The 28,000-nt window shown below is 39.3% G+C and overlaps 6 protein-coding genes across 9 annotated transcripts; 3 read left to right on the top strand and 3 right to left on the bottom strand.

Annotated features, from left to right (window-relative positions):
• On the top strand, positions 1-1,277 carry LOC124186696 (39S ribosomal protein L40, mitochondrial). The gene is made up of 5 exons (XM_046578587.1): positions 1-176; positions 315-404; positions 483-653; positions 736-934; positions 1,068-1,277. Exons 1-5 carry the CDS (start codon positions 142-144, stop codon positions 1,179-1,181), a joined length of 609 nt encoding a protein of 202 aa, XP_046434543.1. The 5' UTR covers positions 1-141; the 3' UTR covers positions 1,182-1,277.
• An 81-nt stretch (positions 1,278-1,358) lies between these two features.
• Positions 1,359-7,872, bottom strand: LOC124186692 (ERAD-associated E3 ubiquitin-protein ligase HRD1B-like). The gene is made up of 4 exons (XM_046578584.1): positions 6,711-7,872; positions 4,969-5,246; positions 2,823-3,234; positions 1,359-2,733 (listed from the first exon to the last, which is right to left on the bottom strand). Exons 2-4 carry the CDS (start codon positions 5,216-5,218, stop codon positions 2,238-2,240), a joined length of 1,158 nt encoding a protein of 385 aa, XP_046434540.1. The 5' UTR covers positions 5,219-5,246; positions 6,711-7,872; the 3' UTR covers positions 1,359-2,237.
• On the top strand, positions 4,844-11,039 carry LOC124186697 (neuroparsin-A-like). The gene is made up of 4 exons (XM_046578588.1): positions 4,844-4,917; positions 9,236-9,321; positions 9,582-9,714; positions 9,920-11,039. Exons 2-4 carry the CDS (start codon positions 9,263-9,265, stop codon positions 10,124-10,126), a joined length of 399 nt encoding a protein of 132 aa, XP_046434544.1. The 5' UTR covers positions 4,844-4,917; positions 9,236-9,262; the 3' UTR covers positions 10,127-11,039.
• A 765-nt stretch (positions 11,040-11,804) lies between these two features.
• Positions 11,805-17,161, top strand: LOC124186691 (nucleolysin TIAR). Its single transcript, XM_046578583.1, has 3 exons — positions 11,805-12,932; positions 12,998-13,294; positions 14,222-17,161. The coding sequence occupies exons 1-3, from the start codon at positions 12,345-12,347 to the stop codon at positions 14,513-14,515; spliced, it is 1,179 nt and encodes a 392-aa protein (XP_046434539.1). The 5' UTR covers positions 11,805-12,344; the 3' UTR covers positions 14,516-17,161.
• Positions 17,162-17,489: 328 nt separating this feature from the next.
• On the bottom strand, positions 17,490-25,102 carry LOC124186690 (spastin). 3 transcript variants are annotated; one of them, XM_046578582.1, is made up of 8 exons: positions 24,557-24,681; positions 24,174-24,477; positions 23,471-23,641; positions 22,276-22,599; positions 21,296-21,651; positions 20,882-21,213; positions 20,507-20,817; positions 17,490-20,257 (listed from the first exon to the last, which is right to left on the bottom strand). In XM_046578582.1, the coding sequence occupies exons 2-8, from the start codon at positions 24,301-24,303 to the stop codon at positions 20,094-20,096; spliced, it is 1,788 nt and encodes a 595-aa protein (XP_046434538.1). In that variant the 5' UTR covers positions 24,304-24,477; positions 24,557-24,681; the 3' UTR covers positions 17,490-20,093. The 3 variants fall into 3 exon arrangements, with proteins under 3 accessions (XP_046434538.1, XP_046434536.1, XP_046434537.1); XM_046578580.1 differs by having other exon boundaries at positions 24,174-25,102; XM_046578581.1 differs by lacking the exon at positions 22,276-22,599 and having other exon boundaries at positions 24,174-25,102.
• Positions 25,103-25,239: 137 nt separating this feature from the next.
• Positions 25,240-27,522, bottom strand: LOC124186693. Of its 2 annotated transcripts, XR_006871710.1 has the most exons (4): positions 27,275-27,522; positions 26,864-27,078; positions 25,807-26,791; positions 25,240-25,655 (listed from the first exon to the last, which is right to left on the bottom strand). XR_006871710.1 is itself a non-coding variant. In XM_046578585.1 (3 exons), exons 1-3 carry the CDS (start codon positions 27,308-27,310, stop codon positions 25,990-25,992), a joined length of 1,053 nt encoding a protein of 350 aa, XP_046434541.1. In that variant the 5' UTR covers positions 27,311-27,522; the 3' UTR covers positions 25,240-25,989. The 2 variants fall into 2 exon arrangements, 1 of the variants encoding a protein (XP_046434541.1); XM_046578585.1 differs by having other exon boundaries at positions 25,240-26,791.
• Positions 27,523-28,000: the final 478 nt, after the last annotated feature.

The following is a 28,000-nucleotide window of genomic DNA, read 5'->3' as shown; positions in this document are numbered from 1 at the left end:
TCCCTTTACCGATATTCTCCGTCCGCTGCCTCGCATACGGCCTGTCTAGTATATTATTAATCCGTAGTTAATACTTGATGGTTAGATGTCCGGTCTTATTTTTTGCACTTTTGTTTATTAATTGAGGAAATCCCTTGTAATATGAGTTACTTGGGCTTGATTTCGCCGTTCTGCAGGTATATTTTTTCAGCAAACCGTGAAATTGCTATACTAATATCAGGGTCACAGATATTTTCTAATTCGATTTAATCTAACCTAACCTAACTTAAAAATTATAAGGGCTTGATAACAGAGTTTCAAAAAATTCATTGCAGATTATCGGTAGCCGGTGGAGCCGTGTGCTCAATCAGAACGATAACGACGAATCTAAGTCCTCTGTTTTTTAAAGCGACAAGCGTGCTGCTGTAAGTATCACTTGGGGAAGAATATATAAATCAAGAGTCATACACGAAGATGAAACTCTTAAGATGAAAATATTTCAGAGGCGAACCATTGAAGAAGAAGAAGAAGTTGGATCCGATGATAGTAAGACAGCGCGAAGAGAAGCGTAAAAGAAGGCTTGAGAAGCTGATCAAAAGGATGGAAAAAGGTGCTCTGCAATACAAACCAATTGAGGAATGCGAAGTACCGATGAAGCTCATAGATGAAAAAGAGTAAGATGTGTCTACAGCGCTTATTTGATTTAAAAATCATTTATCCCTTCTTCAATGTCAATTATTGGAAAATTGGTTTCAGTGAACGCATGAGACACTTGCCGCCAATCTCTGACGAAACAACGGATGAAAGAGAGTTGCTAAAAAAAGCCTGGTCCCTGTACAAACTTCGCCAACACTATAGGCTCATGAGGATGGTCGACCGAGTCTTGGGGTCTCACCAAAAAGCTCTTGATGAGCTAAAGATGGAGTCTGAAGAGCTCTACTTGGAAGCGATACAAGTAAACTACTTTTCTTAGTCTGAAAACGGCAAAAACTTGTCTGAAAAACCTATTTTTCCCCCAATCCGTTCAAATACCTAATAAAAATGACGGTAAACCGCATTTTCACACATTCGTTCATTCTGATTTATAGGTGGACCTGAATCTGGTCCCCTATTCATCCAGAGGTCCGGTTTCAACTCCCCCCATAAAGAATTACCCAAGTCCAGACGGCGAGTATCAAGATATTTCAAAAACCTGGGGTTGAGGCGCCTGACGTGTTAGATGCTTAATTTATCGCAAGTATATTCTCTATTGTACTCAGTTAGCGAATGTTGTATCATAATAAACAGTTGGAAGAGTATTCGCCGAATCTTGTTTTCTATTTCAGCTACATACTTTGCTTCATTTCTTTCTCCTGTACGGCATTAAAATTACACGGGAGTGTTAAATTGGCGTAACTTTATTATTCTGGTATAAAACAGTGTTCTAGCTTAAAATTATTTACGTACGATTAGGTGTTTTTTATTTTTAATTTTTTTAAGTAATGATGGTAAAATTTAGCGACAGTCAGCAAAATATAGTCTCGACATATCGTAGAAGAAATTTCAAATAATAAAAAACCATTTGAGGTATGAAGCAACGTTTGAATCACGTTTGGAAAAATATTTATCCCCAATTCTTCAAATCGATTCGGCAATACAGAACTGATTTTAAACATAAAGTTTATGTAGTTGGTATTATTCATACGATATATTAAACGTACTTCCTATTAAGTAATAATAATAAGAATTACGTCACAGTTTATCTTGGAAAGCTTTGCAGCTAAGAAAGAGAGAGAGAGAAAAGTACAGAAAAAGATACAGACATGACTCAGTGCTTATCACAGCGAAATTAATCTAAAGGAATACAAGTATGAGTGCGTGCGTGTGTGCTTGACATTTTACATTAGCTAAAAATTGTATATCTAGACCAATCGACCACTAACATAAATTATTGAATTATTCGCGCGATAATTTCAAGCATACAATCCTCATACTTTCAAACTAGTCTAATTTTATAACTTGAAACAGTGAAAAAACTATGCACTACGAAGTAAACTCTGCTCAGCATTTTTTTTTTTCCGCTCTTACCAATTTCGTTTGCCATTTTGCCTAGGACTAAAATTTGTCCCTTAACGCAGTATTTAACGAATTGCTTTTCTTCATTGTTTTAATCATTTCTCTCGTTCGATAACTGCTATTCAAAAAATGCCATTGCGACTCGTCTTGTTTAATAACTAGACGAGTTCTTGTCGACAAGTAAACAGCGTTGTTCTAGTGTTTCAGTCGAATTTTAATTCCCTCTTGCACATCGGGCATTTATCGCTGCTCTTCAAGCACTGCCTCAAACAATCTGCGTGAAATATATGATGGCAAGGAGTGACGCGAGCCTTGACCATGCTGCAGAGGCAGACGGCGCAAACGTCGTCGAACCTCTCGATCTCTTCGTTCGTGGCCTTTCTATACCGGTTTAAAACCTCTCTCTCATGTCTGAGGACGGCGATGGATTCGCGCAGCAGCTCCTTGGATCTGAGAAAAACGTTGAGGTAAGCAGCGAAGAGGAGAAACTTCCACGAGGCGCTGGGTAGCAGTATGAGAGTAAACAGTGCGGAGACGCCGACGGTGAAGCAACGCAGAATTACCGGAGCGTACAAATTCTCTATATTCTCTAGTACATCGAGCTGCAGGGCGCTCAGGATACCGGGAAACATGTCGACAAAGACCTTCTCCGTCGCCGCGTAATATGCCCATGTTATCACTGTGTACGTTGTGGAGGGTCTGCGAAATGAGAAGAATTAGTCATTATCTAGAGGAACACGTTGCAAATAGCGGAGCAAAAAGAAAATGTCGAAAAAAAATTAACTCACTTGTAGTGCTGCAAACCCTGTTCTAGTCCGAAAACAAGGAGCACAAACGTCAGGGTGACGAGGAAGGTGACAGCCTTGGTCCACTCGAGCACGATCTTTGTCGCTGACATGGCCAGGTGCTTGATTTGTGATCGTTCCGTCAACGTTACGTACGGTGACCAGTCTTCCTTCTCTACGAGCTCCTTTATGTAGCTGACGCAGTAGGCTATCACATTGTAGAACATCAAGGTGTAGAGACAGGTCATCCGCTCTTTGGGTACGAGGATCTTGTCGGCCAGCGTCAGGAAGACTATCTGATTGAGCATTATTGATATGTTCCGCATCTTGGCAAACACATTTTCTACCCTATCGATTGGCGCGTAAATTCGCATCAGCAAGCTGCTCAGCGGTTTCCATGCCTTCTTGACGCCACCTTTGAAAGAGAAAAATGCAATGGTTAGATACGGGGTAAGATCGAATTTGAAACTATATTTACTTTTGCATTCTACTCTCTGAGCAAACCCTTTGGTGTAATTGCGCTTGTTTAATTACGCCAAAGGATATTTATTCCGATAAAGATAATTGACTAGCGAGTCGACAGCCCTGTCAATGCGATTCTTCCACGGCTTTTCTTTGCATATTAATTCACCCTTCTGCCTATTTTTTTCCCTCAACTGCTTATTCTTCGATCAGAGTTTAATGAGGAATATATTAATAATGATTGGCATGGCTGCTGCCCCGACACCGATATTTCTATTTATATCCCCTGCTGGAAATGTTTTTTTAATGAAATTTGTTACGAAAATCTGAAAGAAGTCTATCGGCTGTAATGTTTCAAGGTTGATCAGAAAAAATTTATTGGACAAACCTCAGCAAGCGATTCATGGGACTTTTTTGAAACCAGGTCAGAATAATTCTACAATAAGCATAGAAACTATGTATGCTTCAGAGAAAATAAATCATTTTCTGGAGGTCTTGCGCAAAGTCTGTCAATTCCACATGTTTCAAATATACAAATCAGAAATTTTCAGAGAGATTCCTTTGAAATAATTAATTCCAGAATTTCTTGGGAATATTCTTACTGGTGACTTGCTAGAGCAAAAATCAGTTTTAAAAGATACTTCCACATTTAAACGTTTTATTTAACAAATTTCGAAAAGTTATAAAACATACAAATTATAGCAACAGTAAAATGTCGTTTGGGAGCAAAGATGTAGATGGATTCTTTTTAAAATTTGACTTAGCATTTTTCAGAAATCTAATATGTTAATGAGACAATTATACTCTGTGAAAAAATGTACTCATTTTTATTTGAACAATTTTCAGAGATATATTGCTTGAGGTAAAAATTTGTTACGTGATTAAGAAATAAGAATTTTATTTTAAAAAGTATTTGTTGCTCTGCACAGTATAGACTTTCTTGCCTTATAATTTACAGTCTCTTGTAACTGATCTGAAAAAATGCATTGAATTAATGTCTGAAAAATTTCTCAATTTTTAGAATTTTTATAGTTCGAATGATACTTTCGGAAATTAATTCCATATTTTTTTTAATTTCAGATAAAAATTGACGCCAAAGTAATCGAGCATCTTGTCAGGCGAGCTTTTCGAATTTTCGATCGTCTAACGATGTCGAGTTACAGTAGCCGGTGATCTTGATGCAAATTTGCATATTAATCGGCGTCACTCAGATTATCCTGACAAGGACGTGGGGTATACTTGAAAAACAGGAGATGGAGAAAAAGGAGGAGAAGAAGTAGGCGGACGGGACGGGAGGCATCGCATCGCGTAAGGATTTAACGGCAGCCTGGCAACAACCCGTGCCTTAAAACAAGCTTAGCTATATCTCTTACATCGACGGGTGATATCAGCTACCTATCCACACTCTCTCTATGCATGAATTATAATAATATATATCACAGTGTCTTTCCATCCCCAAGGAGGAGGAGGAGGAGGACCAAGCGGGTATAAAAGATGCGGTGGTCGCTTTCTTTCCTACACAACACGACCAATTCCCGTCATCGTAATACCTCCAGGTACATTTTCTAACATCATTCAACCCTGCATTGACTCATATATTTTAAAGTATCGAAAGCATCATCTTCGAGTAACCAAGGTACGTGTCCGACTAGAGATAAAAAAAAACTTCTTTTTTCGCGTGTCGCACCTTTCGTGGCTTCGACGATCGTCTTTAGGGCCGATACCGGGTACCGGTAATTCGCGCTGAGAACAACCGGAAGCACCAGGGCGGAGTAGAGGGCTGGCGCCGGGGGTGGCAGCAGGGGCAACGGTCCTCGGGGGCAGTAAGGCAGCAGCAAAATAGCACTCAAGAGACAAACGCTCTGGGCCGTTCTCTCTTTGTCGACGGTCAACGAATTCGCTCTTACCCGGCCCCGAACTCTCGTTATCATTCCCATCGCTGCGTTGACTGTCCCGATAGACTTCCTGAAATTAAATACGATTAATTTACACGAAAGACAGTGTCCAGAAAACTTTTTATAGCTTGGAATTATTTCTGTAAACTATCGAGTCGTTCCATCGGCCGTTTATCACTTTTTTTTTTGGAATACAATTTGAAATTACGTTGAAACGAATCGTGCGTTTAGCGTCTGGTATTTTATCCTATTTAATTTATCAAAACAGTTTGGAGGAAGTGCGAAATTATTCCTGTAAACATTTAGTCGATGTCGGCTTGATTGATCGTTTGTTTTTCAATTTAAAGAATACCGCTTGAAACCGTGTCGTCGATCTATCGATAGAATAGTTGCAGCAATAGTATAGTTCTCGAAATTGCAATGTTTATAATATATGAAAACAACCTGGAATAAGCTTTCGCAACATAATAATCATTGTGTCTTTAAACTTTCAAGTTGTTTTCGGTTCGATGGACCGTTTATTTTTAAACTTGAAGAACACAATTCGAGACGGTGTTATCGGTCGATTGAGTGTCTTCTTATAGATTCTAATTCGGTATCCACTTAACATGGCGTATCTAGGAAATATTTGGCGTCGATATTAACAATACATATAAATAAATCAAAAAAACATCGGAAACTACAACAACAAAAACAACAACAACAACAATGGGAAACGGGAAAACAGACGAGTTATAGAATTATTCGGATTCAGACACGCCGCAATGACCGAACGTCATGTTACGTCTCCTTTACATAGAATACATACATATGTACACGTAAACGGGATATTTGCAGATATACGCGGAGCACCGATAAATAAATATATAGTTCCTCACTGGATTATTTTCGGATTCTGGCGTGACTGCCGACTTAGTTACACTTTTGAAACTCGCGGCAGTGTAAACAACCCTACAAGAGCCGCGTCGCGGTATCACAATGCTGATACTTTTGGTAAACTTATGACGTGAAGTTACATGTGAAAAATGCTCGCTGTTTTGCATATTTATTTGATTATATATATACCTCAAATTCGGCTCGATTAAATAAACAAGGATCGAAAAAAATTCTTGTTAGATATTTGGAGAACTAAATTTATACGTTAGAATCAAACGCGGCTTTGTACTCAATTTCGATATACAAACCGTGTGCGAAATGCTGGTATTGCGCTTCACGTACACGTATGTATCTATACTGCATATTTACGCAGTAGGTGAAAAAAATATAAGGCGAAAAAGCGTGTGTCTTGTAAACCGCGCGCGCGTATTTTTAACCCGCTCCGCGGACATCCGCCTATTTCGCGCGTTTAGTGCAATATCGCGAGTATATCTTATGCGCGTATAACCACGTAGCTGTGATATCGCGCAAATGCATATAATTCGGAAGAATTTCATGTGACCCGACGTACAACAAAACCAATGAAACGACAAGCAAAGATAGGACATTAAGATATCTAATATCTTACGTATCAGAGATAGAGAAATCATGCACTCACCTGAATTGTTTGATGTGTTTGTTGGCAGGCTGCGAATATCGTTTCGAAAGAAAAACAATTATCTAGTATATATTACGATTTCTTTTATGTAACCGAACCGAATGACCGCACTGTTTGTGTAATAACGAAAGCTTATCTCCTGCGTGACTTACACTTCAATATACACCGATATCACAGTTTCTGCAGTTTCGAAGCAATCAAAGACAATAGAAGAAAACGTCACTTAGAAAGTTGGTATTCACGTAATTCTCTAATTCTACTATGTTTACTTATATATTAAAACGAAAAAAAATAATTTGATAAGTTTGTTTAATTTCTCATCTTCTATTCGATATTTTAGTGGTTTTGGTTTGTTTGTATCAGTTCTTATATTACTTCCTTCTTCTTGAAAAACTTTTTATCCTAAATGCAAATCAAGGTGCAATTGTAGGTGTGCTTCCGACCAAAATCAGCAGCGGTATTCGACTACGTCCGGTGTATTCGGTGGTTCGATTAATACTGAAGAGAACTGTGTTGTTTGCATGGTAAACCTCTTGCTGCCGAGGACTTGGACGATCATCGTGAATAGGGATAATGGGTCACAGATGGAAATGAAACGCGAGAGAGTGAGGGGGAGGAGGCGAGGGAGGTAGAGGAACGTCCGTGAATCGCGAGGAGGGAATAACATCGGCAATTTGCCAAACATTCTGCGGGGGCATGTGCATATACACATGGCATTTGGGGAGAGAAAGAGAAAAGGAGGGAGAAATGCTGGACCGACGCAAATCCCGATACGAATACGTGTATTTGTTGTACATCGTATTTTTAGAACAATTCTTCGAGAACTGAGATTCGAATTCTGCGCACACTGACACAACTTTAATCCACCCGCCGAACACAACCGGGTTTGGCAGCTATTTTTCGTGCATGTATCTATCGTTCCTTTGCTCGCGCTTTCGGTGGTTAAACTCGTGACACATTGAACGTGTGTATATTTAACGTGACCGAAAATAAATGGAAGACGCGCCTGTATTCGTCATCCGCGGATTTTCATTCATCAAAAATATATATACATACAGGAATTGTGCCTACGCTCATGCGACACGATACTGCACATGCTTCACTCGATTACTTTGATAATCTGTAAGACATAAACCAGTTAATGGTAAATATCTACGTGACGACTTGATTCCCCTTATTTTCTTTTCGACCATTTTTCCTTCCTTGAATTTAAATCCGTGGAATAATCGACGGACGAAGCCGTTATTATACGTAACGTAAACGTATAATTGCGGAGCCGGATATCCACGGTGATCCCGTGAATCTTCTATTTGCGTAAGTTACCGTCAGGATCGACTATATAAAGTCCGATATCTAGGGCAGTGTAAACAATACTGCGAATAATCGTCTGGCCGATATACATACCCCTGAGAGCAGACGCGCGCGCTTTTTCTAATTCTCAACCGAATGATTCACGGGGCGACGTTGAAACCGGCGTCGGGACGGGACGTCATTACCATGTTTTCGCGGGGCCCCCGATTTTCGGGAACACCTTAAACCTCAAAACGAAATAACGAGGTCATTTTTTGCAAATTATCGTGCATTGTTTGTGCGTTAATAGGTGAGAGACTTGATCGGCGAGGGTTCAAAGTTTAACCATGATAACGAATAATCGAGACATGCATGCATGCACCACGCCTTCCTTATAAATTTAGTCTTTATCGCTTTGTAACCGAATTACAGTCGATTATTACTGCAATTTATAAAAGCCGAAGAGTGTTATACTTAGACTTAAAATGAGATATCTTTCTGGATAAGTTAATTATTCTGTCTTAATGTCAGTATTATTAGGACATTTATCCTCCTCTGGCTTATCTGCGACGTGATAACGTGAACATCATAATTAATTTCAGATATATACTACGGCGAATCCAAAGTTCGGCACTTAATAACTCAATTTGTGCCCGGGGGGGGTCATGATTTAAATGAAGCTCTCGAATAATATCTATTATAACTGTACTATACTTATACTCTTATAATATATTTCGGCAAATTCAATCCTAACGCGACCGCGGTAAGTAAGCTGCCCTTGCGTTATTTCGCGAAATACACGTTGGGAAATTACATTGGATGTAAAAAAAACTACATATACATATACACATACACATACAAACCGGTCAATTTATTTATTTATTTATTCATCTCGCAGTTAAAAATATTGTATTTTTATTTACTTCTTTTATTACTAAACTTGCTTTATGTACGAGGTGCACGCAGAAAATATATTTTCTAAATATTGCGAACGGAATACTTATGCGCGTACTGCACTGGTTCAAGGTGTTGCAGCTGCAGCTGCGTGGATTTGAATAATATTTGTACACTGACCCCGCGGCTGCAGGCCAAATATAGGCCTGCGGACCGCCTATAGGTATACACACATTCTCTTTCAATAATAATATGTTGATGGTAGAATATTACAAGGAAAACTCACAAGTCGGCAATTTCACTAGAGGACAAAACAACTTTGTAATATAATTTGCTTTCAGGATTTCGAGACAGACGGACGGACAATCATGCATACTGCGACACAATTCACCTCAGCTTTAATCGTTCTCCTCGCCATGATTTTTATGTAAGTTTACTTAAATTTTAGTTATTTACATCAGAGGTGCATGTAAAAATATTGTCATTTGGTGAAGTTCGTTATTGATTGGTTTCGAATGTCTTAAAAAATTTCATCCCATGGATTATGATATCGGAAACCAGAAGAGATGAAAAGTACAGAGATCTTCTCTGTAATCACTGACAAGGATTTCTTCTTTTTATGTCACCGTTGCTTCAATTTATATTTTAATCCCGTCGTTCTTCATATTTATTTATTTCTTTTCTCAGGCATTCCAATTGCGAAGCTCATCTTCGCAAGTTGCCACTTTGCAGAAATCGTAAAAGCTGCGAGGAAAATTGCGATGATTGTGATTGGGGCAGTAGCTACGCGGTTGAATGCGGCTTCTGGGAGTGCCTGAAGGTGATTAAACGCAAAATTTACAATGTGTGGAGCTCTAAGAAATTATCTTGAACAGTTCGCGCGCGCTCACTGGCTGCGCACAAAACGGCAGATAATAATCGAACGATTCGAATAGAGGCGGGAAAATGAGCGCATATTTGAATCTGACGACGACTTCGCGTTGAGCGTTCAAATCTTCCTAACCCTAATTTTTTACGCTTTTTAGGGCCCGGGAGATCGGTGCGGTGGTCGTAATCACATGTGGGGTAAATGCGGTGACGGTCTAGCTTGCCAGTGTAACAAATGCAACGGGTGCAGCACAACCAAAGTCGACAGAAGTTGTTTCAATAACACGTGCGCACTGGATACGGAATTCCTACCCCCCTTGTTTCATCTAGACCGTCCGCACCGCGCGTACATTTTTGAGGTTTAAAACACCATTATATACTCGATCGAACGCTATACGTCCATAGCCCGATAATATCGTTTAAATATAAGATATCCCCTACACGTCTATTATATTGCCTCGCTATTACGCATCAATGATCTCATTTGACGAATACGTACATATTGTAATATCCTTTGCCTGATGTATTCGCGATTATATTTTTATACCTAGCGTATTTTTTTTCCTTTTAATTTTTTTTTTCTAATTATATATTAATGAATGCAGGCATAGTGAAAGAGAGCTTAGTTTCTACCATGCAGCGGTTGTGATATATACCATAATAATTCCTAATACAAATAGTTATGTCCATTCCATTATATCCATACATTCAGAGAGACGGCATTGATGTAATATATCATAGTATATTTATTATTTATTCATATCTCTAATACTCTTTATATATCCGTCTATCTTTCTATCTATCTATCCATCTTTTTCTCATTGATATTTATGTGCATGAGAAAAAGAGAAATTCTTCAGTATTACTGAGGTAATTTACGTATAATACATTAGTTCATAGCTTTTTTTACTTATTATTTTCAACTTTAACTATTCCTAGTCAGTTATTCGAAAAACATTCCGCACAATCTTGGCACTTACGTACAAATTGTATTGTATCCAAATTTGGGGTGTTTAGGTTATAAAAAATAAATTTACACTTATATTATTCAACATACTATAAAACGACTATGCCAACTTTCTCTAATGTTCCCATAGTTGTTGTTAAGTTGTAATAGTATATTTTATGATCATTAATTATTGTTATTATGATGATTGTTATTATTACTATTATAGTGATTATTCTTGGCCCTTTCTTACGTATTTCAGCTGCCATATGATTATTGTATCCTGAAATCTTCATGTGTGTGTGCTTATTAAAAAATAACAGAATAATATTATGTCTATTCGATACTATGTTTCGATATTATGTGTCGTTGGGCTCAATGCTGCTTCAATTGGTCACTTCTCAATTAAGCTATTTTTTTTTATTTCTTTTTAAATTATTTGAAACCTGTGTTTAAATTTGTCTAATGGCGCAATATCATTTAATGCAAGATGACTGCGACGCGCTAAATGTAACTTACTTATTCGCAGTAAGGTAGCTCTCAACTTTCTACACTGTGCTGGATGGCGAATAACCGCGTTTGCGAAAGTTTGTACATACGTCCGTGGCGTTTGCAGATGAGTAATTAAAACGAGGTGATACTGGGAAACCGAGGAGGAAGCAAGAAAAGAAAGAAAACTGTATACAAAATGCGGAAGATAAAATCCGCACGTAAAGGTTTTCCAGGAGCAAATGAATTTGCAAAATAACCGGACGTGCGTGTTATGCACAATAGAGGTTGTTTCTTTGGCATTAGTCTAGCGTGAATATTCAGTGCTTCGAGGTTTCACGAACACCCCGCGCCAATGAGTGAGACATATGGTGAGTTCCGAAATTAACTCCCAGTACTGTCAACCGTCATTTATCTCTTTTGCGCTGCCAAGTTTGTGAGTAACTCTGCCTCTGTCTTATGGAGTTTTTAGCGCTGCTAGGTAGTTTTGGAACGCACACATGGAATAAGTAAGTTTTCACTACGGCGAGCCAATGGGAGAGCGGAATTTTCGCGCTACCTGTTACGAAATATCGTATATTTATTTATCGGCAGAGGACGAGCCGCAGGGTTGCGGTAGAACAACACGTGCCCCTTCGATATTGGTAACCTTAAGTTTTGCAAGGCGGGTAGATATTATCGCGAGGCAAATAATTGTAATATCATTGCGTGGCGTTTGGAGAAAGTTTCGAAAATTGGAAAGGTGATCGAGACAGACGTCCGAGGTTGTATCGCCGGGGTGAGTGGCGGGGTTCGTTCTTCAACGCGTGTATTAATTGCAAGGATGATTGGGGGGAAAGCGACTCGCGGCAGTGGTTGAAGTCGGGCGGTAGAGCGGCCATTTTATGTTAGTATGACGTAGTCGAGGCTGGGTGTAGCTTAACGTCGAGACTGCCGTCCGTGTTGTCCCTGGTACTGAAACGCGAGGAAGGGAAAGATCCGAGTACTCTGATGCTGGGGTCGAGGTAGATGTCCGCGTCGCGCACTGGAGGTGTGATTTGTAAATATTAACCGCAGGGTGCAGCTAGCGTGGAAGCGAAGCGGGCGAGCAACGGCGAAACGTGCATAAAACTCGGTGATTGTGGAGCGCGAGGAGCGTCATCGCAAGCATGAGCGAGGAAAGCAACCCGCGTACACTGTACGTTGGAAACCTGGACGCCTCGGTGTCCGAGGACCTTTTGTGCGCTCTCTTTTCGCAGATCGGTGCCGTCAAGGGGTGCAAGATAATACGCGAACCCGGCAACGATCCTTACGCCTTCGTCGAGTTCACTAACCACCAGAGTGCCGCCACCGCGCTAGCAGCGATGAACAAGCGGCACTTCCTCGAGAAGGAGATGAAGGTTAACTGGGCCACAAGCCCGGGGAACCAGCCGAAGCTCGACACGAGTAACCACCATCACATATTCGTCGGCGATTTATCGCCGGAGATCGAAACCCAGACGCTGAAGGAGGCCTTCGCGCCCTTCGGCGAGATCAGCAACTGCAGAATCGTCCGGGACCCTCAGACCCTCAAGAGCAAAGGCTACGCATTTGTGTCCTTTGTTAAAAAGTCAGAGGCTGAGGCCGCTATCTCGGCGATGAATGGCCAGTGGCTCGGCTCTCGCAGCATCAGGACAAACTGGTCGACCAGGAAGCCGCCGCCTCCGAGGTCTGAGCGGCCTAGGCACACCAACAACAGCAAACCCAATTACGAGGAGGTCCGTATCCTACCTTTCGCCCCCCCTTGCATCTTTCCTTATTATCATTTTCACCCTCGTCGCAGGTTTACAACCAAAGCAGCCCGACCAACTGCACCGTTTACTGTGGAGGCTTCACGAACGGCATTACAGACGAGCTCATCACGAAGACCTTCTCGCCATTTGGCACTATTCAGGACATCAGAGTCTTCAAGGACAAGGGGTACGCGTTCATCAAGTTTACCACCAAGGAGTCAGCCACGCACGCTATCGAGTCCACTCATAATACAGAGATCAACGGTAGCGTCGTCAAGTGCTTCTGGGGCAAGGAGAACGGCGATCCCAATAGCGTCGGGCCCAATGCCAATCAGCAGCCTCAGCAGGTACCAAACATTCGTCCTTTTTTTTTCTTATTCCAAGAAAGTTGTGTCTTTGTTCCTCATTTTATCAAGCCAAGACTGGAACAAAGAAAGTTTGGTGACCTTCAAAGATTTGCCAGAAATTTTGTGCCGCACGCTTTTTCTACTTACAATTTTAGATCTTCCTTCAAGCGTCAAGGGGAGCCCAAAAACTTTGTAGCAATCTTGATTTCGGGAACAAAGGAAGTTCAAGGCTACTGACTCGCTTTTTTCACCAATCTTATCTCGGGTGTCTGGTGATCCTGAAACCATCCTAAAACTAACTCTATCTCCACAGTAGCGTGAAAGTGTTTGCAATCTCAATTGCGTTCCGTAAATGCCCTAGTTTATTTATTGTTCTTTGTTACTATTATTTTTTTTTTGTCATACCAAGTTCCACATTTCCTCATTCACTGTTCACTTGTAATTATGTGGTCGTATTTTTTCTTATATTGAATTAATCTTGATAGTTGATTTAAAACTATTGCAAGTAGAAACAAATTTCCAAAAAAAAGAAGATACTTTCAGCCTTGAGTAATTCCCAGCCTTTCTAAACTCGATTATTACAATAATAATTTTAGAGTTGTACAGGTTATAATTTCATTATTTTTATACGATAACACAGTCTGTTGCTAAATAATGCTCATGGTAGTGACGATTTTGCACCTGGGAAGATCGAGAAAAAAACCTTACGCTGAAGAATCTTGGGCTTTGATTAATCACATGGGTCACACACTATAATTCATTCAATACGATGAACATGACCCAAGAGTTGAGGAAAGATTTTGAAGTGGCAAACAACTGGCTGTTTGATAATTGCAAACTCGTATTTAGTCCTTTATCTCCAAACATACCTAAAATTCCTTGTTCACCCGAGAGGTTTGAAATTAACATAATCGTTCTGCTCGCAAGGTGACAACTGGTGGAGGTCAATATCCGTACGGATATGGACAGCAAATGGGGTACTGGTATACGCAGGGATACCCGCAGATGCAAGGACAGTTCCTGCAGCCGACTCAGTACTACAGTCAATACTACGGCCAGCAGGCGCAGTACATGAACAGCATGAGGATGCCGGCACCAGCGACCGGAGCGTGGCAACCTGGCCAGGGATCAGCTGCAGCGCCGTCAGCGACCGCACCTCTGCAGCCAGGCCAGCAGCCAGCCATGGTAGCCTACACCATGCCTCAATACCCGACCCAATGAAACAGAGACGACCACCAACCATACCCGATTCAGAACGAAATAGAATTCAAATGCGGGAAACGAGAGTCTTTTTGAGAGTCAGGGGGGAGGCGGAGGGGCCTCTATCTCTTTCAGACACACTCTTGTATTGTGTGTGTAAATGAGACGTTGAGAAGATGAAAAAAAAAGAAAACGTACACTTCTTTTCTTTTTCTTTCTTTCTGTTTTGAAAAATAGAATTTGTAGTTCGTTCTTTGATAAAAAAAAAACCAAAATACAACAACATGATAGAACCGCTTATTTATATTAAAATCAACCTTTCCAATTTTTGTGATTTTTCTTGTTCTTCTGATGCTTCTACTTTTTCTACTTCTCTTCTTCTTCTTCTGCGCAATAATGATAAAGTATATGACACGTAATGTAACAAATAGTACGATGACGAATTGAAACTGTAATTTTCCGGCATTATAGTAGTAGTTGGTAGCGGTAGTAGTAGTCGTATTGGTAGTAGTAGTGATACTTGCAGTAGGAACACAACTTATTCGTTACTTTCTCGTATTTATTTTATTTTTTACTTTATTTTCAAAACAAAAAAGAGGATAATTTTGTATAAACTATTATTTTTATTACTTTATGAAAGCCGGAAGAGAATCACAGATCATTTCATTCTACCACAAAGATCTTGAACAAACTTAAATCTTCTCTATCTCTCTATCTCTCTCTCTCTCTCTCTCTCTCTCTCTCTCTCTCTAATTCGCGTTCGTTCGAAAATATTCTCTTTTTTCTTCATCTTCGACTCAAATTTTAGTTATATAGTACATATATATTATACATGAATGAAAATGAAAACAGTAACAACAACAACAATAACAACAGCAACAAACAAACAAACAAAAACAAAAGAATGAATGACTAAATACATAAAAGAATAAAGGTTGATTTTATAAATCCAAGTAGTGTGTATCGCAGACTCTTATGTATCGAATTTTCGTAAAACAAAAAGAAAAGAAAAAAGAAACGTGCGACTTCGTGTTTTTTGTTTTGTTTCTTTTTCTTCTTCTCACACTCTCTCTTTTTACTTATACATCATTAAGAATACAGGTGTAGTTTTGTTTTCGACAGCAAAAATGACGACGATGACAACAATAATGTGTCTTTCAGAAAATAAACCTACATGGTCTTGAGAACTCTGCACACAGCTGTGCGCAATGCTGCCTAATGTTAAGCGTATGAAAGAAACAGAAACAGATGATAATACTGCATAAACATCTCCATGTTTTTGCAAGTGCCGAAACAATTTTTCGTCATTTCTTCAGTTGCTTCTTTATCTGGCTACTTCTACCGTTGCAGTTTTAAATGTGAAAAACTTGTTCTTTTCTCAACTTCAAAAGCAGGGTTGCATACTTACAAAATGATTATAGAATGTTATATTTTTTATCTCATTAATTCTTCAAAGCAAAAATACCGGACTAAATATCAGGAATACAGAGCGTCCGTAGAGTTCTTATGAGTTTAGATGAAAGTGATAAAGGGAAAAGATTAAAAAAATATTGTTACACAAATATACTGATATGAAATGTGAGGAAAATATCGTCTTTTCACACTGTACTATAATACCCCTGATTATTGGTACTTCTAATGAAATACCTTTTGATTTGTAGTAATAGTTTTTTCTTTGAGAAACACGTACGCGATAGATGTTTCTTTGATTTCGTTGGAATCGTTATTATTATTGTTATTAGTGGTTTAACCATTGTAGCAATCTTCCTCAAGCATCGAAGAATGTTACAATGTCCAGATGCTTGTTATCTATATCAAAAAAGAAACCATAAATAATGATACTAATAGTAACAATGACGACACCGTAACCGGGACAGCAATTGTTCATACGCAAGAGGTGGAAAAGTCGAAATAGATAGAAATAATCCCCCCTCTTCTGAAAAGCTAAAAACGAAAGCAGAACAAAAATATATGATAAATAATTGGATAAACTACACGAAGCAAGAAGAAAACTAATACCAGGTCGACAACAACGCCAGTCGCTGACTTTGTCTGTCACGTTAAGGCAGAATAACTTGAAAAAAAGGGACAAATGACAAGATGATAAACCGAATGCCAGAGATAGAGAGAAAGAAAGAAAGAAAGAAAGAAAGTGAGAGAGAAAGAAGTGAATTTGGAGTGACGACGATATGATAAATGGTAGTATAGGATAATAATGATACGAAATAATGAATTGACAGGCGAAGAGACGAGGACGATGTGGGCGAAAAAAAGCAAATGATGTTATATAAGAGGAAAGATTTGCAAAAAAAAAAAGAGTTAATAAACGAATAAAAACGGAAATAAACAAAGCAAAGAAAAAGTAATTTAGATACGACGAGGCTCCAACATCCTCCACATACAATGCTTAGGATAATGTTATCTTATAATATAAAAAAATACACAAAATAAAAAAAATAACAAATTAAATAAACAACAAATTGTCCTTTGAAAGTGAGAGAAAAAAGGAATAAATATTTAAAATATAAATTTCAACAGCTCCTCTCTTGTCTGTGTCCTTTTCATCATTGATATAGAGTAAAAATAAATGTAAAGCCAGAATTACTCGAAGACTGTTACGAATATTTTATGTCGTTTCGTGTAATACTAGCTTTACTGTAATCTATCTCCAGTCTCCTTATTTTCAAACACATTCCGTTATAATAATATAAATATATTATTACTATTATTATTACTGTCGCATTATTTACACAGTGAAAAATTAATGTAGAATATAGAATTGATACATTTTACTCAAGATTTTGATTTCATCTTCTCGTCAATCTTGGTTTTTCTTTCTTCGTTGTTACACCTTCTTGTTTTTAAATAATTGAGAATGTTCATTAAAAAAAAGTTTTCATACACATCTGAAGGTAATAAAAATTCAAGGAACGTCAATGACTATCGTCGTTACAAAGGTATGCACAGTAAAAGAACAACGCATAGCCGTACGCAGTTTTTAGTTTAAGCGTGTAAACGTGTGTGATTTTTATTTAGCAAATAAACATTTTACAGTATTTATTATTACTCTTATTTTATTTTAAGTTTTCTTTTAATTTTTTTAAACTTATCTTCGTCGGTAGTACGATTATATAAATAATATTTTGTATTTATAAGTATATAATATAATCAGGAGTCTGCTTTAGTAGTATTCCATTACTACTGTGTTGTTCAGGTTATTTCTCTCTGCTTTTGTATTTTCAACCTTCGAAGGGATATATTTTAACATTTTTCTCAAACAAAACATCATCTGTAGAATAACGTTATTTACACTGCTTGATGAGACTAGAATTATTTAGGTATAATCGCGACATTGGATACCATAACGATATTAGGTATATTACATTAAAGTTGCCATCGGAAGCAGCGTTTAATGGAACTTCATACTAAGCCAGTGTGAAGCGGACGCACTGTTCTTGTTTTAGTATCGTGCAATAATTTTACGTCCTTCTCTTGTCCCTCTCTGTCGTCTCTGTTCCACAACAATTGTTATTGATATAATTTCTTACACTTAGATCTCTTGTCTTTTTCCTCAGATTTCACGAAAAAGACAGAGAGAGATAGCGAAAATTTAGGCGATCGGATATACAATTTTACCAATTTTGCCGAGTGGCATGTTGCGTAGTTTGAATACACATCTCAATGTATCGCTAAGATGTGTTGTTACACACGTTAATTAATAATCCAATTAATGATTAATTAAGCAATCGCGAGATTAATATTATTATTATCATTATTATTATTAGTAGTAGTAGTAGTATGTAGCTAAAAATTAGTTATAAAAGTAGCAAAATAATCGGATGATCGTTCGAAGAAGGCTCGGAGCTGTCGATTTTGAAGGAAGGCATGTGGGAAGTCTAGCGGAAGGACAGACTGCGAAGAAGGCAAGACTCTTCTTTTCAACAAATTATATAACAGCTATTATTATCATTCTCGTTATAAAAACTATTACTAAGCAATGTTTTAAACTTTGCATCACAAGTGGGAAGCTTGAGAATTTCTTATATTTTCTTCAGTGTCTGGTTAATGTTTCATTGTGTTTCTATGGTTCACTTGTAATTGCTGTATCTAACCGGATTGAACTCTGTTAATTTTTGATTTTTTTTTTCTCCACTTGAATCAATCGTTATACGCGACACACTTTCACCAGTGTATTAATGCATAATAATTATATTTATACAGATAGATTTATCACTATGAAATTATCCTATATAATATTAATCGTCATGCATAACGTCGCCTTTTCTCAATCAATAACTCAAACAATCAATAATAATAATAATAATAATAATAAATATAATAAATAATATAATATTATGAGTTAAATAGTTAAACTTGAACTTTTAAATAGTTTATAATAATCATAGACAGCGTGGACAAATAGATTTTTTTCCCATCAGTCTCGAATCAAAGATAAGGGTCGTTGTGTGGTAACAAGATTTTTGTTCAAACAATAACTCAACCTGCAGTCGTATGCTGAACGTGGTATTAATGTAACAAAATATTTTTTTTTCAACTCATTAACGTACGAAAGAGGGGAACGCAACGCGAATTATAATAAATTATAATTATTAATAATTAATATATTCTCTCTTAATTCATGGAAGCGACAACCAAAAGATTATTCAAATTGGTTTGTAAATTTTATCACAATATTATTACTAACAACAAGGTTACATGGCGAACTTAGTTCTTTTGTAATTCTTAAACGTAAAGTTATACCATAATTCCAGGTAACTGAAACACTTCTTCATATTCTTCGATTCGACAATAATTCGCAACTAATGTAAGAAACTGTTTTTTCTTTATATTTTTTCATATTTGCGTTCATGCGACTCTACTTTGCAGGTATACTTTAGTTCGTTGTATCAATTTTACAATAGCTAGCGGCAGAGCTATGTGTGAATTCTGTAAGGAATTCGATCACCATTTGAAATTGCGCGCTTCTTGTGTCATGGCAAAGCTTAACTTATTAATGTGATAATTATGTGGACAAGCGATTGTGCCAAATTGTGAAAACTAATTGCATAGCTCAAATGAAAGAGCAAACTGTTCTTTTCTACTTTTGGCAGAGCCAACGTTTCTACCGAAACTTACGCGCATGACTCAATGTTCCTACTATGTCTACACATATCTTGAAACAACTATCGTCTCCGAGAGTCTGAAGTAGAGTATCTTTAAAAGTCATTAGCAGTTTTGAAGACTGCGCAAAATATCTGTTTCATTTTAATTTTAATTTTGTTTTACAGCAGTATTAGATTATGTAGTAAAAATAAATATATGGCATGCGACAGATGACCGAACTTGAACGTTCGTAAACTAGATCCAAGTCTCTATGGCAAAGTGATCCCGTACTTTCTATTTCTATTTACTTCCTTCTAATAGTCTCACCTAAAATTCATGGTACTAATTATCCTAAACAAGTATAGATGATTGAGCAATTCGACGAAACGTGATGACGATGGGAGAAAGAAACGGGTTTGATACTCGGGCACTGTACTTCTTCGTCATTCATCTTCTACGGCTATAGAGAAGGCCCGGATTTTGGGCCGACTTTAAATCAGAGACTAACGTCGCCGTATTCCAAACTCCATTTTTCGTAAGCGGCTAAACTAGTCGGCGATACAGATCTACGAATTCTTTTCAAAGAATCGACGAAATCCTGCATCGTTATGTTACGCACTAAGTTTAAATCTAGTTCTTTCACTTGTTCCGGATTCAGCTCTGTAAAAAATGAATAGGAAAAAAAAAGAACAAGAAGAAAAACGTAGAATGTAATAATGCATAGACAATCTATCAATTCGGCTACTGATTATTGTTCAAAAAAAAATATACAAAACATTAGTGAACTTATTCGCTACATGGAAGTACGATTATTTCTCTAAGATAACGAAAATCAATCATGCGGTAGAATAAATTTAGACTAAAATATACCAAACATCGAGTAGCATCAAAGATAAATGTAACTATTACCTCTTATGGGTCCCAGCGCAGCGTCTTTGGCCAGACCAGTCAGATCGCTACCAGAATATCCCTCCGTGAGTCGCGCAAGGTGCTCAAGTTCTTGCTGAGTGAGGGGGTTACTATGCTTGCTGAGAAGCCTCCTGAGAAGCAGAACCCTCGTCAGTGTATCGGGCAACGTGACGTAGACCCGTTTGGTGAACCGCCTGAGAGCGGCTTCATCCAATTCTTGGGGTCTGTTGGTAGCGGCCATGACAAGGACGCGCTCCTCAGGGGTGCAAGGCAGACCGTCGAATTCGACGAGAAACTCGGTCTTTAACCGTCTGCGAATAATCGAGGGAAAGGGTCAAAGCTGCGTTTCGTTTCGCGATAAAGTATCCTGCTCACCTCGAGGCTTCGTGCTCGTTGTCCCGCCGCTCGCTGAGCAGCGAGTCAACCTCGTCGATGAATATCACGGACGGCTGAAGCTCCCTAGCTATCGTGAAGAGCGCTCTGACCAGCTTCTCACCCTCCCCCACGTACTTGGAAGTCAGACTCGCCGCCGATATCGAGAAGAAGGTCGCGTTGCACTGCGTTGCTACCGCCCTCGCCAACAGCGTCTTCCCATTGCCTGGTGGGCCGAACAGCAGGAGTCCTCTGGACGGCGTGCGGAGACCGGTAAAAAGTTCAGGACGCAATGAGGGCAGGATCACCATTTCCTGCAGCGCTTGCTTGGCGGTCTGAGAAGAGGAAAGAAACCGGAAAACAATGATTTGATTAGAGACTCGCTTTAAAGTTGAGGAATACTTAAAGGACTCGCACCTCTTGACCCGCGATGTCTTCCCACTGAACAGCAGTTCCACCCTCTAGGATTTCGTCCAGGATCACCTGGGCCAATTTCGGGTCGATGCCTTTCGGCATGGATGCCTTTCGCGTTGGCGTTCCTCTGTTGCTTCCTGACCCCCCAGGAGTTCCAGGCCTTCTCACAGGCGACCCGTTACTCGGCACAGAGAATTGTCGTTTCACTGATGGCGGGGTCGAGGATGGCTTTATCGGCATCGTACGATGGCAGGGTAGAGTCGGCGCCGATCTTCCCATGCTACGTGGCAGCGTCTGACTCTTGCTAATCACTGATCCAGCCACCCGCTTTCCAGGCACCGCCAGTTTTCTACCAGACGCTAAAATAGACGTAGAGATGTGAATCAGTGGAACGTGAACTGTCAACACGAATTCAAAGACAGGAACGTAGCACGTTGTACAGAAAATTGACGAGCAATTGCTAAATTTTGAGTTTCGATATGGATACCTGTCGCTTTGAGATTGATTACAGAAATTTTTGAAACATAAAAAAACTTTATGGGAACTTCCAATTTTCTTCACATTCTTCGTATGGCTGAAATAGGCTTAGTATGTATCATATTGTTTCAAAAAGCTCGCCACATTCTGGAAAAACTCCAATGCTTCTAACTGTCCATACTAGTATACAAAGTTGCAAGGATGTCTACGTAAGCTTATCATCAGTTAGAAGCTTTTTGGAGAAATTTATTACTGTAACGCGAAACAATCAATGACTCACGTCTCGGTAGTTACTTACTTATTTGAACTCGGTGCAAAAATTATATGCTTAATAAAAATGATAGTTTCAGGTATTAAATAACTGGATAGCGCTACTAAATACATGCACGATCGTTAAGCGAAGCTCGAAACTTTATGATTAATTTTGTAAGGCTAAAACTAATATTAGAAATCAAAAAAAGGAAGATTAGTGAGAGAATAAGAGTGTTTATGAATAATAACAATACCTTCAGGCAGTCGAGCGGAATGATTTTTTGGAGATCGCGGCCTTTGTATGTATTTGTATGTGTTTTGACCAGGTACATGTAACGTCTGCGAATGTGCCCCGCTACTAGAGAGATAATTATTAGAACTAATTTGTGGATGGTGGCTGTGATTGTTGCTGTTGTGAGGAGTAGTGGTGGTGGGGTTTTTATTTGTTTGCGTCGCTTGGGGCCCGAGGCGTTGTCTTAGCCTTGGATGATTTTCACCACGTTCACTAGCTCGATCTGCGTCTTCGGCGCAGCCTCCTTTGTTCGTTATTCCCAGTCTTTTCAGCTCGCACAAACTGGCTACAAGGAAAATTACAAACAAACATTCTCCGCCATGCCAAGAAACAACTTGTCGTTTCGCATTTTGCATATTTATACCACTACTACTACATTTTAATTAAAGTTACCCTCCTAATTTCTCGGGTTAATACCGGCCACCAAAACTTTACCACGCAATTCGTTGTTCGATTACTTTGCAAAGCTTGCGTATAGGAAATTTCAACCAGAACATAATCAATTTCTTTTAATGCCTGTATTGCTAAGTACTACGACGCAGCGATGCTTATGATAACGATGATGCTCGTTTTAAATTTGGAAAAACAAAAAAATAAATAAATAAATAATCACAGATGAATCACGAATAGGAGAGAGTAAAAAAAAAGTTTGCTAAACATCGACATGCGGTGTAGTACAACAACCAACAAAGAAACGAACAAAGAGAGATAGGTGGAAGATAGGAGATTGACGTATAGATACACACAGATATTGAAATTATACAAATATTTACATACAGTTTGATTGTGCATCCAAGAGCGAATGTCATACTTTGGCAATTACTCTACAAACTTGTCTGCAAGTCTCAGTGTTTTCAAAGCGTGTCCAGTAAAAAATTAACAATGCACCAAGTTTTAATGCTTTTTCAGGAAAGGAGTGGTTTTTGATAATGCTCGGAAAAATTGTAAGCAAGTAAATTTAGAATATGACAATCGTACCAAAAAAAAATAACAACGATTTTCAAGATTTCTTAAACTCAAGGATATTTTTGGGACTTCGGACGCTATGTTTAGTTTCCTTTCAATCTGTCGCTGCTGGCATATGAACAGCCACCGATCATAGTTTCTGCTCTTGGATACAGCAAATAGCAAAAAGAGGAACATGACAAGTGATTTACCTAGGAAATCCAACCGATCCTTAGCCATGGCAAGATTAGCACGCATTTTGTCGTGCAATTTCTGAGCCCTCTCCCAGACTTCACCACGTCCGCCGTTGCATTCGACCGCTATGCCTTTTTCCAGCTCACCGATACCCTTTTTATAGAGCTCGATAGCCATTTCTTTATGACCTGTTTTGTGGTGTGTCAGGTTGTCATTAGGCAGGATAAAACGGATATCTGGCTAATAAAAAGGTGTTTTGACACTGGAACAGAGTCCTCTAAATAACAAAGAGAGTATAGTGGAACCCTGAATTATCCAAACCATGACTTGATTTATCCGAACTGTGGCTTAGAAAATACATTCTGGTGCACGATATGTACATTGTTACTCGCTGCAGTTTTGCGAGCCCTGAACATGTTCGAGTAAGCTCAAGAGAATTTCTCATCTTCTGGCGTCAGTCCAATCGTAACATTGCTTCTACCAATAAAATAAGCGTCCTGTGTTTGAAAGAGGATAAACGTATATTTCGATTTTTAATATAGACTGCTTGTGGATTCAAATTTTTGTTGTACATGTTATCATCCCTTAAGATAAAAATTGCTTTGCGGTTATCCGAACTGGGTTCGGTCCCAATTAGTTTGGATAATCGAGGTTCTACCGGACTCGAAGAGGTAAACAAGGCAGAGATAACGATCAGCGACAGATAAGAAGAAGGATTACCCTCGTTCTCCTCATCGATTTTGAGGGCCTTGCTGATGAACTCGAAGGCCCTCCTGTGGTGGTGTTTCTGTTTAGCGAGGAGAGGGTCACCGGGTCCAGGACCAGCGGTGCGTCTCGGAATCTGGGACATCTGTTCAGCTTCGGGGTCGACGACGCTGAGGAGGTTATCTTTCTCGTTTCCGTCAGCGTTCTGCTGACCGACGACAATCTCGAGGTGACAGTTGGCCTTGAGGCTCTTTTTGCCGTGGGCGATATTGGCGGTGCTACGCCTGAGGAATAGCCGCGAGGTCGACGTGTAGAAGTACTTGAATATCACGAATAGCTGGTAGAGCAAAGTGCGCAGAACGTTGAAGAGGAATATCAGGGGGAACGAGACGACGTACAAATTCCGCTTGTGAATCGAAGGGTGAGGGCCGTGGCCCTCCGAGTGGTGATGGTGGTGGTGGTGGTAGCTTATCGTCGTCGTTGTCACCTTGTCGCTGTCGCCGTTCTTTATCACTCGCAATTTTTTCGGCGACTTCGTACTCGACTTGCGGATCGAACGCCCGCCATCGCTGTACGACATTTCCTGTTCAAATCAAAGGTTCAAATAGCCACCGACCAAACCCCACCACCGCTCTCGCTGTTCGCGAAACGGATTACGCAATAACGCCGCTTTTCTATTCACCTGACAATTCGCAACACCACCAAAACCCCCCATCCCCCTCCCCCCCCGACCGACAAGTAGATTTTCAACCACTGTATTTCGCCGTTCGATTTACGGTGATTAGACTTAAACGGCCACTCGTGGCTTTGCCTTATAGACTTTATTATATGTGCGTATATACATTTATTACACGCGACGCGCGCCGCCCCGTCTCAACACGCATGATTCTTCGAAATTCACCCAAATATGGGGCGGGGTTGAAATGCCGGATTACTAAAAGTTCCGAAAGTAAAGAAATCAAACTCTGACGAAACATCAAATGGTTTCGAATGGTCCGAAGCCCGACGCTCAAAGATCCGGTTCCATTATTCGCTGCTCTAGGATAAACGAACGAATTAAAAGAGAATTAACTCCGTGATCTTAACGACAATAAGCAACGTGTATTTATTAACTTTGTCTGATAAAAATATACCTATGTATCATGGATATAATAAGCTTGCTGTTATTCACATTTTGTTACTAGTACGTCAAATATAACATTTACAACGAATATATAACCCACTCTCTGATTCATTTATATTATTTACAAAAATATCACACGCTTTCCACATTGGGAAAATTAAACGATATACATCCCTAAATTTCTCTTACTACTCAAATACCCTCACTTGGGAATAGACGAGTGCTTGGTTTTTCAAGCATTTTAAGGATAAAGATTAACATTTTCGTAAGTTGAATCTAACTGAAAAGGCTATTAATATTGTTTTGAGACCTTTGTTAGATATAACGTAGTGGAATAATAATGTTGTTCCGTGTCGATCTTTGTCGGAAACTTGCTGCGAAAAGAAAAGCAGAAATTCATTACACAAAAATAGAACGATTATACACAAGATGTCTGTAACTCTTTACAGTACTAGGAGAGATTGAATAAATTATCTTAAATAATACAAAGACATAAGATGTCTAAGAAACGAGCAAATTCGTCACCTTGAATACGACTTTACAAGTGTAAAGACGTAAAGTTTAGGGACACTTGATGACCCTTGGCTTCGGAGTATTCTTGAAAATTTTGTAAAAGCATATTGTTGGGTGAATATTTTTAAATCAGACCTCGAAAGTATGGAAGTTACTCTTGGTTGAAACTTCATCCCTGAAACGTTGAATTTCACATCACATTTCTCGCTTAACACCCGTGCTCTGAGTGGCAGGGGAATTTTTTTTCCTAGATGATGATTCCCTGCGAGTACTGGACTCTGTATCTCTACTCCTCTTCTTCCTGGTGCTTCCACTGCTGCTACTACTACTGCCGCCCAGGGATGACTTCCTACCATTTTTCTTAAGCTCCATTATTTTTGCAGAGCTCGACGGAACGTAGCTGTTGTCAAACTTCATTGTCTTGCTGGTGAAGTCCGGCTGATACTCCTCCATCTTCTTTTTCAATCCTTTCGAATTAGGAACGTATTCACCAGGTATTTTGCTGGTCGTAATAGCCGAGCTGAACGGCTCATAGGTTTCGTTGAAATTCAATATTTTTGGTACTGAATTCGGGACGTACAGATCGTCCAGGGCACTGGTACCCACGCCCTCTTCATTCAGGATGGCCGGAATGTACTCGTCTGAGTCGACGGACCTGTTGAGATTTTCTAGGGCGCTTTTCCTGCTCGGAATATATTTTATGTCCGCTCCGTTCTCTGCTCCCTTTGTCTTAGGCACATTAGGAATATACTCCTCTACTTTGAAGCCTGTCCCGTAGAAGGTTTCCCCAGAACTCTCGAGTTTAGGCGAACTACGGCTTTCATTTTTATGCTTGGCTTTCAAGGTCGAAGACACCCGGATCTTCTCTTTCTGATTAACTTCAGCGGTAGTTGCGTCCCGTTTGGATCTTGACTTTTTTTTTACCGGTGATACACTGACTCTTATAGTTGGCAGGGTGGTTCTATCAGTAGGATTTTCTGACTCCTCGAATGTGTATCTGTGAAAAAATGTGGTATTTGTTTAGAAGCATTGGCAGCAAACTTTGCTATCAGAGGATGAATTTTCTTACACGATTTCAAGGTGCCTTGTGATTTTTTTTTTTTCCTTCGACTCAGACGCTCGCGTCTTATTCTCGCTGTTCTGTATCACACCTTTTTCTAGGACTTGATAGAGCGATGCCCAGTCCTCGAGGGTGAGCCACTTGTTGGTCGTTATCTTTTTATTCCTTATCTCGACTGTTTTTTCCTTCACAGTAATGACAGCGGTCGCAGCTGAGGTTTTAGCCTGACAGATAAAAAAAATATATTATTTACTATTGATATCAGTATCGTTGCTCAATTGTTCTCTATAATGGCGATGACGAACAATCAATCATCATACGTTAATCAATCACCGAAAGGTCATTGTGATGTATGTGTAATAAGTTGACAGCTGTTTCTAAATCGACATCGAGTGATTAATGATTGATATATGTATGTACCTTAATTATTTCCAGATAGTAACCCTCCCGAAACATATTTCACTCTTATTCGCGCATCAATGCAATTGTTTTGTCATTATTAATAACAGTTAACGTCAGAGGTTTTTGTCTACTCGTTAAATTTAATACTCCTCGCAATTATATTTTTATTTTCCTGATTTTCCTTTTATTGCGTGCAACTGCTCGCCGTTGACACATGTTACATACCAGAACTTGATATGACACGAGCCGAGGCCGAACAGGTATCAGCAGCCACTTTCCCTGCATTTAAACCTTTTGCAGCTGTTCCTGCCATCTGTGCTCAAAACACAAAAGTAAATTGAATTCTTTGTAAAGTTCATTACGCCTTGTCTTAGACTACTCGTCGTCGATTGATGTATTGTCGGTTGCATAGCTTGCGTAAGTAAGGTGTAAAACTCGGCGGTGTTCAGAGCGGATTTGTACCCCGAATTACCTATAATTAGGGAACCCTTGTTGCACATCTACGAAAACGCATGTTATGCTGCGGACAGATGATTAGTTGAAAAAAATTCTGAATATATAATCAGTGCGTCGAATTATTTACGAAGTCTTGACTTGGTGAAATTATTTAATGATACATTTTATTAGGTATGCAGAAGTAAATGAATAGGATTAGTGTGTTTCACGTAACGCACATAGTAATATTCGTATGCGTAGGGGGGAAGGCGGGCAAAATGACCGACCCCCGCCCCCGAAAATTATTCA

Source organism: Neodiprion fabricii, chromosome 7 (genome assembly GCF_021155785.1).
Source record: "Neodiprion fabricii isolate iyNeoFabr1 chromosome 7, iyNeoFabr1.1, whole genome shotgun sequence".
NCBI classification, from domain to species: Eukaryota; Metazoa; Arthropoda; class Insecta; order Hymenoptera; family Diprionidae; genus Neodiprion; species Neodiprion fabricii.
Note: the sequence above shows the minus strand (reverse complement) of the source record. Positions and strands in the feature narration are given on the sequence as shown.